The sequence below is a fragment of the Hemicordylus capensis genome, chromosome 6 (assembly GCF_027244095.1).
Source record: "Hemicordylus capensis ecotype Gifberg chromosome 6, rHemCap1.1.pri, whole genome shotgun sequence".
NCBI lineage: Eukaryota > Metazoa > Chordata > Lepidosauria > Squamata > Cordylidae > Hemicordylus > Hemicordylus capensis.
The window spans coordinates 47,213,779-47,228,292 of NC_069662.1; the positions used below are offsets into that span (position 1 = coordinate 47,213,779).

The 14,514-nt window shown below is 44.5% G+C and overlaps 1 protein-coding gene across 1 annotated transcript in view; it reads right to left on the bottom strand.

Annotated features, from left to right (window-relative positions):
- Window positions 1–14,514, bottom strand: part of RAPGEFL1 (Rap guanine nucleotide exchange factor like 1) — a 79,372-nt gene that overhangs the window by 9,235 nt on the left and 55,623 nt on the right. The window contains exons 10-13 of the mRNA XM_053262749.1: window positions 11,908–11,998; window positions 5,875–5,925; window positions 4,024–4,111; window positions 2,097–2,161 (exon numbers count right to left, since the gene is read on the bottom strand). Coding sequence (XP_053118724.1) covers window positions 2,097–2,161; window positions 4,024–4,111; window positions 5,875–5,925; window positions 11,908–11,998 — 295 coding nt within the window. The remainder of the gene's footprint in view (window positions 1–2,096; window positions 2,162–4,023; window positions 4,112–5,874; window positions 5,926–11,907; window positions 11,999–14,514) is intronic.

The window sequence follows — 14,514 nt, forward strand, 5'->3', positions numbered from 1 at the left end:
TCAAGTTTTTCAGAGTTCAACCTTCTTTTCCTCCAAACTCCAGAAGTTAAAACCCCTGGTGACAGGCAGGGAGTGGGGGTTGGAGTGGCATTATATCTTGTCTCTAGGACACACAGCTAAAATGTACATGTATAATATAACACTATGAGCAGGTTTGTACTTTGCCTGACTGGTCCTCCCCACACGATGGATATGAACAATCACATGCCTCCACCCCAGCGTGCTGTCTCTTAATCACATTTGAACTGCCCCTCCACAAATGGCCCAAATACTACTAGTTTTTGGACCACCCATAGAGGAGTGGTTTGGATGAACACCCCCCACCCCATGGGACTAAGGAATGGCCTACTTGTGGGAAGGATATGTGCTCCCATCTTTATCACATGGGGCAGTCCAGCTGGACAAAGTATCATCCAAACCAGCCCCATGTCATGCACAGCTTGCCAGTTTATATGCTATAGCTGCTGATGTTCATTTTAAACTGTTAATAGCACATTATTTATTCATTGTTAAATTTATATACTGCCTTTCATTAAAAACAATCCCAAGGCGGTTATATTGTATTATAAGACAATCATGTTTTTCTAGCATAGCTTTAACAAAAAGGACAAACATCCTCGGTGCTTTTTAAATCAGTGCATGAGAGGCTATTCCATAGTAAATGAAGATTATTATTATTATTATTTATTTGATTTCTATACTGCCCTTCCAAAAATGGCTCAGGGCAGTTTACATAGACAAACAAACAAACAAACAAACAAACAAGAAAGATGGCTCCCTGTCCACAAAGGGCTCACAATCTAAAGATGACATACAATAGGCAGAGAAGAGCCATCAGCAGTGTGTAATAATGAGAGGTGAGGAATCCTTGGTGTGAGATCCTTGGTGTGAGAATAAGGGTCTTACAAGTGTGTGCCTATTTGATACATGAAAGTTTGGAAAGTATACCAGATTGCAGGCACAAAGTGGCTACTGTATGACTTGTGTCCATCTGCATCGAGTTCTGCAGGAGGTCTAGTGCTACAGTTCCCAGTCCCAACTTGAACTAGTTTCATTCCATGGGACCTCAGATGTTAAAGGAGAAAGAAACAATCCTGGATCCCAAGACCCCCAGGCTTATCCATCAATCCTTGGTAAATGCAGGAGAAACTTCTTAGCTGAATCCTACAGATGAAATAAGCCTAATTTTTGGTGGCTGCACAGAAGCTTTCTGGGCTAGGCTAAAAAGAAGAAGGGCACCTATATAGTGGTGGTGTTCTAAATATACTTCAGCTAAGATTTGATTCAAAAAATTCATTTCTTTTTGGCCACAGTTTTGCTGATGGTTGGGGAGGGAGCACAGCAGCAAATCTGGCACCAACTGGCAACAGAAACAGACACTATATAAATGGTCTCTAATGCTGCTGTTTTAAAGAGTCACCTTCATTATTATAAATCACCACCACCACCACCACATTTCATAGCAGTACCTCCTCTTTTCCCCAGTCCAGAAAAAATGGCTGAAACTGCTTTCAGGAATGGATCTTTAGTGCATCTTTTGAGGCAAATGTTTCCTTTCTTCAATAGATGGTTCAACCGTCTATTTCCCACTTTCCCCCACCTGTACTGTTGCAATCATTATGATCAATACAGCAGCCCACATGATGAATGGGTGGTTGTTCAAACAACTCTGCTGCAGTTTCTTTCATTCGTGACAATGGAAGAAACAGCGGTGACCCTGATTGTGCAACTGCCCATTCTCGACAGTGCCAGGGGCTGCCTTACAAGTCTGCAGCAGCCCCGACGCAATGCACAATGGTTCCATACTGCTGCACATCATGTCAGCCAGTATTTTTAACATTTGCCAAATGCTTTACAATCCTAACTTCCAATTTTAACCTCACAATAAACCCTTGATGGGGGGGAACATTTATGGATGGATAGCCCTGTCTCATGCAGGGCGTCGGACCAGACAGCTTTTGGATTCATCCCAACTCTATGGAGTAATTATGCTTATTAGATAGCTTGAAGAGGTGAGGATATTTGTGCTTGCTACCAAGGATAGAACATGCGGGGTGGGGGGGGGGGGGAGAGGCAGGTGAGAGTGAGGTTCTTACCAGCTTTTCTACATTGACCAATCCATCCAACAAGGTTTTGCTGGCTTCGTGCAAAAATGTCAGGTCTGAATGTTTAAAAGGAAAAAGAGAGAGGAAAAGACAAAAAACAGTGAGTTGAAAGAAGAGGAATGGAAGTCTGGCAGTGGTTAATTTGTCGTGTCTAAGGTGTCATGACCTCTGGCCCAGATGCCCAGGGTGTTCATTCAGTGATGAGAGAAAAAGCAACTCTGCACAGGCTCAGAGGTACTCCTCTTTATTATTGTTAGTAGCAAAATGTCTGTTATGCTGGGTGTAGTGTGTGTATAGGAAGCAGGGGCATATCTAGGGTAGGGCAGGCAGGGCACGTGCCCCGGGCGCCAATTGAAGGGGGCGCCATTTCTTAAAATTAAAAAAAAAATTAAATGGCCACCAAAAACAAAATGGCCACTGGACATGCTCAAATGGCCTCTGTGAGGCCCTAGACCATGCCAGGCCTTGCAGACTAGAGGGCATTTGAGCAAGCGTGGCGGCCATTTTGTTTTCAGCGGCCATTTAAAAAAAAAATTTTTTTTAAATGACCACCGCACATGCTCAAATGGTGCCTTTGAGGCCCTAGAGGCCAGTGGAAGGAGGGGGAAACTTTGCAGACCCCACCCCCACAGCAGACTCCCCAAAGGGGCTACAGGTAATTAAAAAAAATTAATATAATATAGGTCACTGTACACTTATTCAGATTGGCACTATGTACAGAGAATCAGGGCTTGTAGATACTGAGCTGAAGTTTATGAGCTAAGATTGTATTCATTTGCTCTTACTTTGCTTCTTGTGATAAGTGAGTTAAATGTGATGTCTTAATAATATGGCTATTAACGGTGAGTTTGTCTTTGAATCAGTGTGAAATCCTTAGTATTAAGGCCCACTGGGAGTTTCTTGCTCTTTCTCTCATTTTAACTGTCTTTCTGAAATACTAGAATATATTCCAAGCAGTGACACAGTTTACTCTGCATATCGTTTAATTATTTTCAGAGTATCTGGGAAAAGTCAAATTCTCGATTTATTTTTAAAACTTATGTTATCGTGATGCTACAATGTATAGCAGAGAATTAGACAGGCACTTCTATTTAGTTTTTCCAAGTATACCTCCGCATAATATTTAGGTATTTCATCAGCCCCAGCATACTGAAATTTGTAGTTTTCCAGCATTTTCTTGGTCTGGCTACGTCCACTGCTAAATAGTTTTTGAAATATTAAAAGATTAACAAGCTTGACTTGTATTTTTGAGCTGATATTATGGTAAAGTTATCTGAAAGATGGGTGTCAGATGTTTGGACAGGGGATGCAATTTCAGTGCTTGCCCTAGGCGCTATTTTCCCTAGATACGCCTCTGATAGGAAGGGCAACAATTCAGACGGTGATAGTGAAGTGCTTTGAAATACATTGTGCGCGCACACACATATACACAGCCCAAAGGATCCCAGTGAGGGCAGGATGCATTACTTAGAAGCAGAGCTGAAGGATTAGTTTTGTCCTCATCACAACTATGTCCCCACACCAGAGTTTTATTTTTCCCATAGGAGTGAACAGAAAACATCCATGTGTATTGAGGGGCGGGGTGGAGGAGTGTACTGGGGACCTAAGGGATGTTGGCCAAACCTGCTCCTCGCTCCTGATGTCCCCATTCACTGGGAATTAAGCCTGCCCCTGTATCTGCACAGCCCTTCCCCTTCATCTGTACAGAATCTGCAAAGATCCTTGGTTCTGTTTCTTGGTAACACTGGCATACAATAGAATGTTGCAAGCTGGCTTTTTATACAGAGATGCAGCATTTCACTCCTAGATCAAATTAAGTCCAGACTAAGGTTGCCGAAGCACACCTTTCCGCACGCCCCACTTCAACACTGGCAGTAAGCATGAAACGCAAAACAGAGGCACAGTGGATGTTGCTCACCTTTTAAGATAAGAGGCACGAAGGGAATAATGGGGGGCTTCATCCTAGAGAGGACTTCTCTGTAACTTTTATGATTCCTGCAAGGGTCCTGCAATGCAGAGGGGGGGGGAAGAAACCATTGTTGATGGGGTGGAGAAAGACCGAGAACCAACTGCTTTCATAGATTGGTGGGGGCTCATACAGTCAAAAGGTAACTCTGTTTATGGAAATGGCTGAATATGTGGACATATGTATAGGTAAGTTGTTGGGTTTTTTATGGCATAAAGATAACCTAAACATGATCATGTTTTTCAAGGTCATTCCTTCTCCTCATGTGGGTTTAAAACATGGAGTTTCTTTCAAATGAAAGAGCAGGATATGGAGGGGAAAAGAAGGGTCAAGTGTCTTCTGCTGTGCCCCATCTCTACCCTAGCTGATTTGCCAGGGCAGTGGTTTTCAAATCTTCCTACCATCAGGGAACCGTTTTCACAGTAACTTGTCTGCTGAGGAACCTCTGCATATTGCAGAAAATTCTGGGTCATGTTCTAGGGCACATCCTCACTTTATGCAAGGCACTGGCTAAGCTTGCTGGACCTCACTCATTGTTCCATCTGAATTGAGAGGACATAGAGACATAGGAGATTGCCATATACTGAGTCAGACCATAGGTCTATCTAGCTCAGTAGTGTCTACACAGACTGGCAGCAGCTTCTCTAAGGTTGCAGGAAGGAATCTGGGAGGGAACCTGGAACCTTCTGCTCTTCCCAGAGCGGCTCCATCCCCTAACGGGAATATCTTACAGTGCTCTCACATCAAGTCTCCCATTCATATGCAACCAGGGCAGACCATGCTTAGCTAAGGGGACAAGTCATACCACAAGACCAGCTCTCCTCTTCATTAAAAAAACCCCCTAAAACAGTCTCCCCTGTCTCCAGAGAACCTGTTCTACAGTTACATAGGAACATAGGAAGTTGCCATATACTGAGTCAGTCTATCTAGCTCAGTATTGTCTACACAGACTGGCAGCGGCTTCTCCAAGGTTGCAGGCAGGAATCTCTCTCAGCCACATCTTGGAGAAGCCAGGGAGGGAACTTGAAACCTCCTGCTCTTCCCAGAAGGGCTCTATCCCCTGAGGGGAAGATCTTAAAGTGCTCACATGTGGTCTCCCATTCAAATGCAACCAGGGCAGGCCCTGCTTAGCTAGGGGGGACAAGTCATGCTTGCTACCCCAAGACCAGCTCTCCTCTCTAAGACCATCCCAGGACAACCTGGAACACCCCCAAAACTCTCCTGCAACCGCATATTAACATGGGAAGATCTGAAATGGCAGATGGGCTGCCTTTCGAGGTAGCTTCTAGGCCATTATTGATCTTCTCACTGAGGAACTGCAATAAGTTTCCAAGGAACCCCAGAGTTCCTCTGGACCAAGTCTGGAAACCGTTGCAGTAGAGAAAGAGAAAAGCTAGCTTCTGCTAGAGAAGGGAATGCAGATTACAAGAGAGAAGCAGCAGTTGGGTGGAGGTACCTGAAACTGAGCTTATAAAAGGGAAGAAGAACCCATGCCATATCCTGATTGCTGGGGAGGGGAACGACGACGACGACGCAACCTATTTTACATGTTTGCAAAGCAGATTTCCCAATTGCTTAAAAATGCTGCATATCCATCACCTCAGTGGTTGTTACCACAGCCTTGCAAGAAAGTTATTAATTGAATACTGGGTGTCAGAGGAGAAAAATAAGGGTTTGCCTAAGGCCAGGCAGAAAGTTCATGGTTGTAATGATTTTTGAACTGGAGACTTTCTAGGTCACATGTCATATTCTTAAACCCTAAGTTACTCCAGCTCTGCATTAGGGGAACTGTAAATGGCTCACCGTAAGGTTTTCAAATTTCCGGAACAAGTTCTTAAATTTTCCAGGAAGCTTCTGGAAAAACCAAAACAAAACATATATATTCAGAGAGAGGAATTCCAACTTGACAATAAAGAGCTTCTGTTCAAAACTGGAGCTTGGGACATATTCAGTTGTTGGCATTGCTTGGTGTGATGTATGTGAGTGGATCTGTGGGAACAGTGGGCTGCTGTATCACTGCATCTGATTCTGCAAAGGTGCACATGTGTGCCTCTTGAAGGTTGCTAAGGGACGTAATCTGAGCAGATTACAATTTATGGAAGGAGGAGGGGGGAAAGGAGGAGGAGGAGGAGGAGGAGGAGGAGGCCTTCTTTTTGCCATTTCGTCTTCCAGTCGACATTACCAAAGAATCAAGCTTTGCACGAGAAAAATGGGAAATAGGTGTCACAAGAGCTCCAGCAGACAACCAATGTAAACATTCATGAGATAGTTGAATGTACTGAGCAACAATAAACACAACAGTGAATATATAAGCCAATTAAAAACCTAATCAGTGTTCCCTATATGAAACACAGTGTGTTCTCTTTCTCAGTTTCCAGGTACTTGGTGCAAGAGGAGACACCTATTGGAAAACCTGCAGAGGGAAAAGCAGCTAGGGAACATCCATTTAGAAGAGGAAAAATGACAGGTAAGAAAAGGGTTAAGTATCCTCCGCCTCCTGTCACATCTTCACTCCCAACTGTCACCGTATGAAGCAGTTTCTCATACCATTGAGTTTGGGGATTTTTGTTTGTTTGGGTGGTGGTGTTTTTTTGCAGGTTCACTCTAACATGTCCGTTTGATCTGTGGAGAGTGGGTTCCTGGTACTGGGTTTGCTAACCAATGGTTCATGCAGAAATTCTATGCCCACTTCCATGGGAGAGCCATTGAAGTCAATGGAACTTACTTCTTAGTAAACATATATAGAAGTCAATGGAACTTACTTCTTAGTAAACATATATAGAAGCATGCTGCTTGGTGGCAATCATGTGCATACTTGCTTGGATTCGAATAAACATGCATAGGATGAAGAATTTTGAAAAACACATTTTTAGATATTTTCCTTGAGCTACTTCACACAAGGCACAATATCATTCCTGTGCAGAAAATAGAATAAATTGCACATGCAGCTGAACCAGAGACGGAAGTTTCGGGCACTCTACACGTTCATTCATTCAATCAATCAATCAATCAATCAGATGGATGCATATATGTCTGTTTTGCCCTATGCATATGTGGGAAACAAGTCAAACCGTTTAAAATTTCCAATACAAAAACATACCAGTTTCAATTAAAGACTGCCTTCTATTTATAGACAGCTTATTTGATCTGATTGATTTGAAAGTTGTCTCCATCAGAAATTCTGAGACTTGAACTGTGTGCTGAGGTTGGAATCTAACCTACTGCGGTACCCAGGACTGTGGGTGTTCAAGCTGCACAGCCTTCTTCAAGAACAGAAGGGAACAGGGGCAGGCAACAACAGTCCCTGCAACTAGCAGGCAGTATGGTGCCTCTGGACATGCCAGGCAAACTAAGCATCAGTTGTAGGACTAACAACCTGATCTTCGGTCCTTGTTTGGTCAACTGAGTAGTACCTTCTGCTTGCTGCACTTCAGGATTCAGCTCTGGGTCTGGCTTGAGTCCCCAAAATTCCAGTCCCAGCAGCAGACATCAGGGGCCTTGGGATGGAAAACCTGCATTCCAGTTACGGATTTGGATATAAAGCTATCCATAGCACTAGCAGATTGCATGATAATAAGCTAATACTGCGGTCAGTGGCGGCCCGTGAACGCGCCACTGGGCGGGCGGCGGGAGGCACCTTTAAGGGTAAATGAATTCTGTGCTTACCTCCGCAGCGCCACTCACCTTGCTGACACGGAGCTGAGCCCCCGCCAGCAGCCAGGTGAGTGGCAGCGGCGGCGATTCCCTGCCGCAGGTGCTGCTGGGTGGCACACCGCTTCTCTGAACTTCATTCAGGTGCGGCAGCTGCGTAGGTAAGCACAGAATTCATTTACCCTTGAAGGTGCCTCCCACCGCCCCACCGCCCACAGCGCATTCACGGGCGGCCACTGACTGCCGTGTATATGGTAGCCCTCCAAACCTGTATTAATAGGTCTGGTATAATACAATTGAACCGCATATGTGATGAACTTGCTATAACATCCTTGTTCACTTGTAGCGCTTGGGATGATGAACTTTCCTAGCAAAACACTTCAAGCAGGAATTGCTTCACCCAGTGAGTCAACCTAGGTGTTGATGTTGGATTAACCCTGCTGCACAGCTTGTTTGGGAGCAAGGATCTTATGCAATGACTCGCCCAACGACAGGCAAGGCCCTCAACACCCAAGGGCATGGCAGGTTCAGTGCAGGAAAAGGGAAACAAAAAGTTTCTTATTATTTATTCATTCATTCATTCAATTCCCAATGTGTGCTTTGAACTGTTGTGCAAAAAACAAATACTTATGCTACTCTGCCTTTCCACTTCCAAAAACCCCCCACCCAAGATGGTTTCTAAAACGATGATACACCATTAGGAAACAGTGTAACAATGAAAAAACTACAGGCACAGTTCAAAAGAACATAAGAATTGCCTTCCTGGATCGAGGCTAGATCTGTCGAGTCCAACAATCTGTTTTTAACAGCAGTGAGCAAGATGTCTCTTAGCGTGCAGGCTTGCCCCTGTTTCTTGTTCCCAGTATCATTCGGTATTTAGAGGTATACTGCCTCTGCACTTGAAGGTTCATCGTTATATAACATTCAGTTATTATAGTTAACAGCTTGCGTCAAAAGTTTAAGCTCTTTTAAACCCCATGAGGTAGCATGAGTTTAACTCTCTCTTAGAGGACTTATGGTTAAACTTGGCTGCATTGTGCCCTGAAAATACAACGCAGTCGTAACCACTTAAAGGTATAAGATTCAGCAGCTGACCTCCTGGCTAAATTTACTAAAGGAAGTCCAACTATAATTTAGAGTAACTCCTGAGTAGTACTACTGAGTAATTTTCTCAGGATGTCAGCCAGTTTATTTAAGAGACATCCAGGTAACTCTGAAAAGATCATCTGAGGGGGCTCTGCTCTGGGTGCCGACAATGAGGGAGTCTTGGCTGTCATGCACGCGGGACAGGGCCTTCTCTGTTGCTGCCCCCAGACTCTGGAATGCTCTCCCAGTGGCTATTCGCTGCTCGGTCTCCATCACAGCTTTCAGAAAGAGTGTAAAATCTTGGCTTTTTGCCCAGGCATTTATTTGATTCTCTGCTGCTGCTCTTTATAATCTTTATTGCTTTTATGCTTTTTGTTTTAAATTTTTTAATCAAATTTGTTTAATATTTTTCCCCCACTTAATATTTTAATTGTGTCTTTTTTACTGTCTTGTGTTAAAAATTTTTTGCTGTAAACCGCCTTGGGATTGCTTTAATGAAAGGCGGTATATAAATTTAACAATAAATAAATAAATAAAACTACAAAGGCTAAGTATTAATAATAATAATAATAATAATAATTATTATTATTATTATTAACATTTATATCCCACTCTTCCTCCAAGGAGCTCAGAGTGTTTTGCTAGGAAAGTACATGCTTATTTTTATCCTCACAACAACCCTGTGAGATAGGTTAGGCTGAGAGATACATGACTGGCCCAGAGTCACCCAGTGAGTTTCATGGTTGAATGGGGAGTCGAACCCGGGTCTTCCCAGTCCTAGTCCAACACTCTAACCACTACACTATGCTGGCTCTCTGCTGAAGTCCTACTATATATCCATCATTAGGGTCACCCATTAGGAAGGAATCCTGTTCCTTCCAGAAGCCTACATGCTCCTTATTTATCTCCCTGCTCAGTGATGACCCACTTTGATGGCAGAGATTATGTGAAATGGTAGGGCGGAGCAGAACAAATTATAAGAGGCTTTGATAAAACATGTGCACCCACAACTAGTAAACAGGAAAGATGACTATTGCAAAAGGGTTGAAAACACAGAGTGAAGGGAAGAGTGCAGCTGGGTATGTTAGAGTGGGTATGTGCTGGGAAACTGGGCCATAACAGACACAAAAGTCGATGATATGAGAATGTCCCACCCGTCTCTATCTTGAAAAAAGGCATATTTCTAAGTCCTTTCTAAGACTCAGTAGAGTCTTAGAGTAGTGTCTCAAGACTGAAAATATCCCCCTGCTCGTCCCTTCCCACAGTTATACTCTGCCAGCTTTTTTCCTTGTCCTGCTAAATTATTTAAGAATAATCCTTGAAATACAGAAGCAGAAAAAAGTTATGAAAAATTTAGCCTGATCCTAAAAAGATTGTTTACAGCCCATTTAAAAAAGAAAAAAGAAAAAAAGATGTACTGAGGTCGTTCTCACAACCAACCCTACCTGGGTAAGAAAGAGGTAGCCTGGGTAGGGCTGGTTGTAAGACCCGCCGGGATTGCTCCCAATCCCGGTGCTTCTCCACCAAAGCACTTTCCAGACTACATGTTACAACAGCAGTAAAATGCTTCAGCTTGGCAGGATTGTACTGAAAACGTAAATAAGAGGTCCAGCCGTTTGTTGCGCAAAGCCACCAGCAGGGGGAGCAGTCTTTTCTAGCACAAACCTCCCACAACGGGAAACTACCGCTACTTTTTTGCGACGCACATGCAACGTGTAGCACTATAACGTTTTAGGAATTTATGAGGCTATGTAAGATATATGTTTATGAAATTGTGTTGTGTATGTTTGCTTGTAAGCCGCCCTGAGTCCTATGGGAGTAGGGCGACATATAAATCTAACTAAATAAAATAAATAAATAAAATAATGCAGAGAGATAAAATCCAAAAGACGGCATTGGAAATGTGAACGACACCTTGCTGTCAGCGCAGGGACTGCGGTGTCACAACACAGGTAGTATGGAAGCACACTTTGCCGTGACACTGTTGTATGGTGTAATCTGGAAAGTGCCCAGGTAGCCTGGGCTTTAGACCTGGGCTAAAAGTGAAGTAGGAGGACATGCTAGCGCCTCCTACCTCACCACCTGGTTGTGTGGAAGCTCGGGGTGTTGGCAGCCTGGACTTCCATAGAGCCGAGGAGAAGGAGGGATGACTTCCAAAAAGAAGTCTGATATCTAATCTGAGACCCAAATTCTGAAGAGTCCAAAGTACCCAAAACCAAACCTGAAATCTATCCAACTTGAAATTTGCAATTGTGCTGAAAAAGGTAAAGGTAAAATGTGCCGTCGAGTTGGTGTCGACTCCTAGCGACCACAGAGCCCTGTGGTTGTCTTTGGTAGAATACAGGAAGGGTTTACCATTGCCATCTCCCACACAGTATGAGATGATGCCTTTCAGCATCTTCCTATATCGCTGCTGCCCGACAGAAATGTGCCAGCGAGGATTCGAACTAGCAACCTCTGGCTTGCTAGTCAAGTCATTTACCCACTGCACAGGCCTATAACTTGGCCTCAGTTCCAGTGAGATGTACAGTACTTGCTAGTACTACCTTTTAAGTTCTTCAGAGGCAGCTTTGCTCTGGGTTCTTTTGCCTTCAAGGTGAAATGAGCAGTGATGAGGAACTGTGATTCTTCCCACGGTGGCTACCTTCCTCTGTACTTCCTTGCCCAGGAAAGCTCATCTTGCTATTTCATTAAGGACAATCCAAAGGCAGGGTTGTTGTGAGTGGCCATGGTTATGACTTGTGGGTTCTCTGGCTCTGTGGAACTGGTTTTGTTTTTCGGGTGTTTCTGTATTGTTTTTAAGGTGCTTATTATATGATTTAAGATAGGTTTGTACCTGTTAGCTGCCAAAAGGGCCTAGTGTTGGCTAGTCTGTCAGGATACTATCTTGAAAATAAAAAATAATGTTTGTATCCTTGGGAGTTTAGTCACTGTCTGATCATAAACTGGAATCTCTTAGTTGCAAAATCTTGTGGGGAGGCTCAGGAGATTACATACAGCATTCCTCATCACATAAAGGTAAAGTTGTGCCGTCAAGTTGGTGTACACACACACACATACAAAACAGGCTCCCCTTCTTATGTCCAAGATCCTTCTTACCTCCCAGGTGAGACGTAAGCGGCTGACAGGTGCATTGTTCAGTCCTATAACCACAGCATAGAATGTCAACATGTCCTGGTTCTGCTTGCATCTGTGGGAAGAAAAGGAGGCAGCTAAGAACTAAGTCAGCAAAAAGCTCAAATGTGAGCAGGCTTCACAGATTTCCCTACTCCTGTTCTTCAGCTGAGGGATGAACATCTTTTCTTAATAGAGGCTCTGTGCATTTTAACAGCCGCATGGCAGGCAGAAATTCAGCAGGTGCAAGGAAATGCACTTGCAAAAGAATGATGCAATGATTTTTAAAAACCCAAAAACTTGTTGAGCTTCTGCTTTAAAGGAATCCTATCAGGGGGAGGGGAAGTAAAACCCTACTCCATCTCTACTTTTTGCCAGTCTCTGACCCTTGCTCCTACCCCTGGCCCTTGAATGTAGACTACACTCTAGGGATCCACAACTGGCAGTGCCTGGGACAAATCCACCCCTCCAAGTATCACCATTTGGCCCCTAGTTGTCAATCTAGAAGTTTGACATGGAGGAAGAGCTGACTTTGGCTAAGGGACTTGCCATCAGATCAGTCTAGCAGGGCTACACAACTTCGGCCCTCCAGCACACATTGTCCTACAACTCCCTTCATCCCTCACTATTGGCCACTGTGGCTGGGGCTGATGGGAGTTGTAGTCTAATAACTGCTGAAGTTGTGCAGCCCTTGTCTACAGAGCAAGGGCATGGGGGGGGGGAGTATTAAGCATCCCCTCAGGCAAGTGGCCTGCCCCCCAGCACCCCCCATTTCTGTTTCAGAAATCTAATATGTGGGATACAGCTCGCCAACATAGCTTGCCCACCCATAATGCACTTTGCCCCTTCTGTGCCGCACCCTCAATTGTTTTCCTAGGAGTTCCACACACAGCAGGCTTTACCATGAGTTTTCTGCAAGGCTTTACTGCAAACTCAGATATCCCCCAAACCCGATGCAAAAAGTGGATTTTTTGATTTTTAAAATTGGGCTACACTTGACACTGACTCGCTGGCACAACTTTACAATCTAATGCACAATGGAAAACCTGAATCATGTGTGAAGTGCTCCCTGATCGCTCGCAGAGACTTCGGGGTAAATCTGCCCACTATGTGAACACACCCCCTGCATTCCGGAGGAGATGCGAGCTAAAGGGCTTTAAAAGCCCTGTGTGGAAAACTTCCTGGTGTGGCCACTGCTACAGAGTAGTAGCAGGATCCTGGTGCATCATTTCCCTTCCCATCCTCTAAGCAGCCCTCCAAGAAAACCAGCTGCTGACAAGGGTTTGTACTTTGCCAGCCCTCTGAGGCAGGGGCTATTTTGCTTCTGTGTTCTCTGTACAGCACCTAACATTCTATTGATAGTAAATCAATGCTGATTAGCAATATTCAGGGCTAGACTATGGACCCCAACCCACTCCCAAGCCACTGTCATGGCTTTGCACAGCTGTTCACCCCAACTCCCAGTCTTTCTGTGGCAGGATCCCATGTAGAAACCAAGTTAAGGATGAGGCCCAAGCAACAAGATAGCTGTCATGTTGCCCTGCAATTAGAAGATGGAGTTGCTCCAGTGTTGGAGCATGCTTATAGGACAGGGGGCCCCCTCTCCCAAATCAAGGAATATAAATAATGGGAAACCAAGGGATATTATAGCTAAATCTTTGGACACAAGAACAAGGGATTAGATCCAAAAGGAAGCCTGAAACCCTTTGCTTATTATGGGAGCAGCATCACTGAATTTCAGGATCTTTCCCAGGAGACATGGGCATGCAGAAGAGCCCACAGAGATATCAGAGGCCTGGCCAAAGCAGAGTATAAATGGGGGCTTCCCCATTTAGACTGAATGGGAAGCACAACACAAAGGAGAAAATACAAAGGAGAATTATTGTCAGCATTGGATGTCCTGGAGGGTTGTGCAAAGTTGAAAACAGTTGGGCTCCCAGTGCCATATCACCTCTGCAAAAAGGCAGAAGAGATGGAATGAAGTGACAACCTGAGCAAATGGAAGTTGTGTTTGAAAGTGCAAGGACTGAGCATCTATATATATATATATATATTTCTCCTGAGTGTGCCTTAGAATGTGCGTCCCAGCGCTCAGCTGATTGGCTGGGCAGCAGACACGCCTGATTGGCTGAGGCACACCCAGGAGGAGTGGTCGCCTTGGCGGCAGCGGGCCCAGCCACAGAGGCAAGGCCCAGGAAGGGAGAAAGAAAGTGGCGGGGGGCATAAGTGGCTGTGGGGAGGAGAGGCAGATGGGTCCGGAAGTGGAGACTGGGGCAGAAGGTGGGGAAGAAGAGGTAACCACCGGCCCCAAAGAGCGCACAGATGCTCTGTGCAGAGTCAGCTAGTTCACCATTATTCTTATTGTCCATTCCATTTGTAAAGAAGAAATTCAGGTCTTAAGTTTCCATTCAAGTTCAATTGAAAATAAGCCAAATTGTTGGGGGGAAAGGGTGTAAATCCAAGGTTGAATTAGAAACTGAATTTGGATGTGCAATTCCCTGGTTTGCATATTTGCCCTGTCCGTGCACGCGGGACAGGGCCTTCTCTGTTGCTGCCCCCAGACTCTGGAATGCTATCCCAGTGGCTATTCGC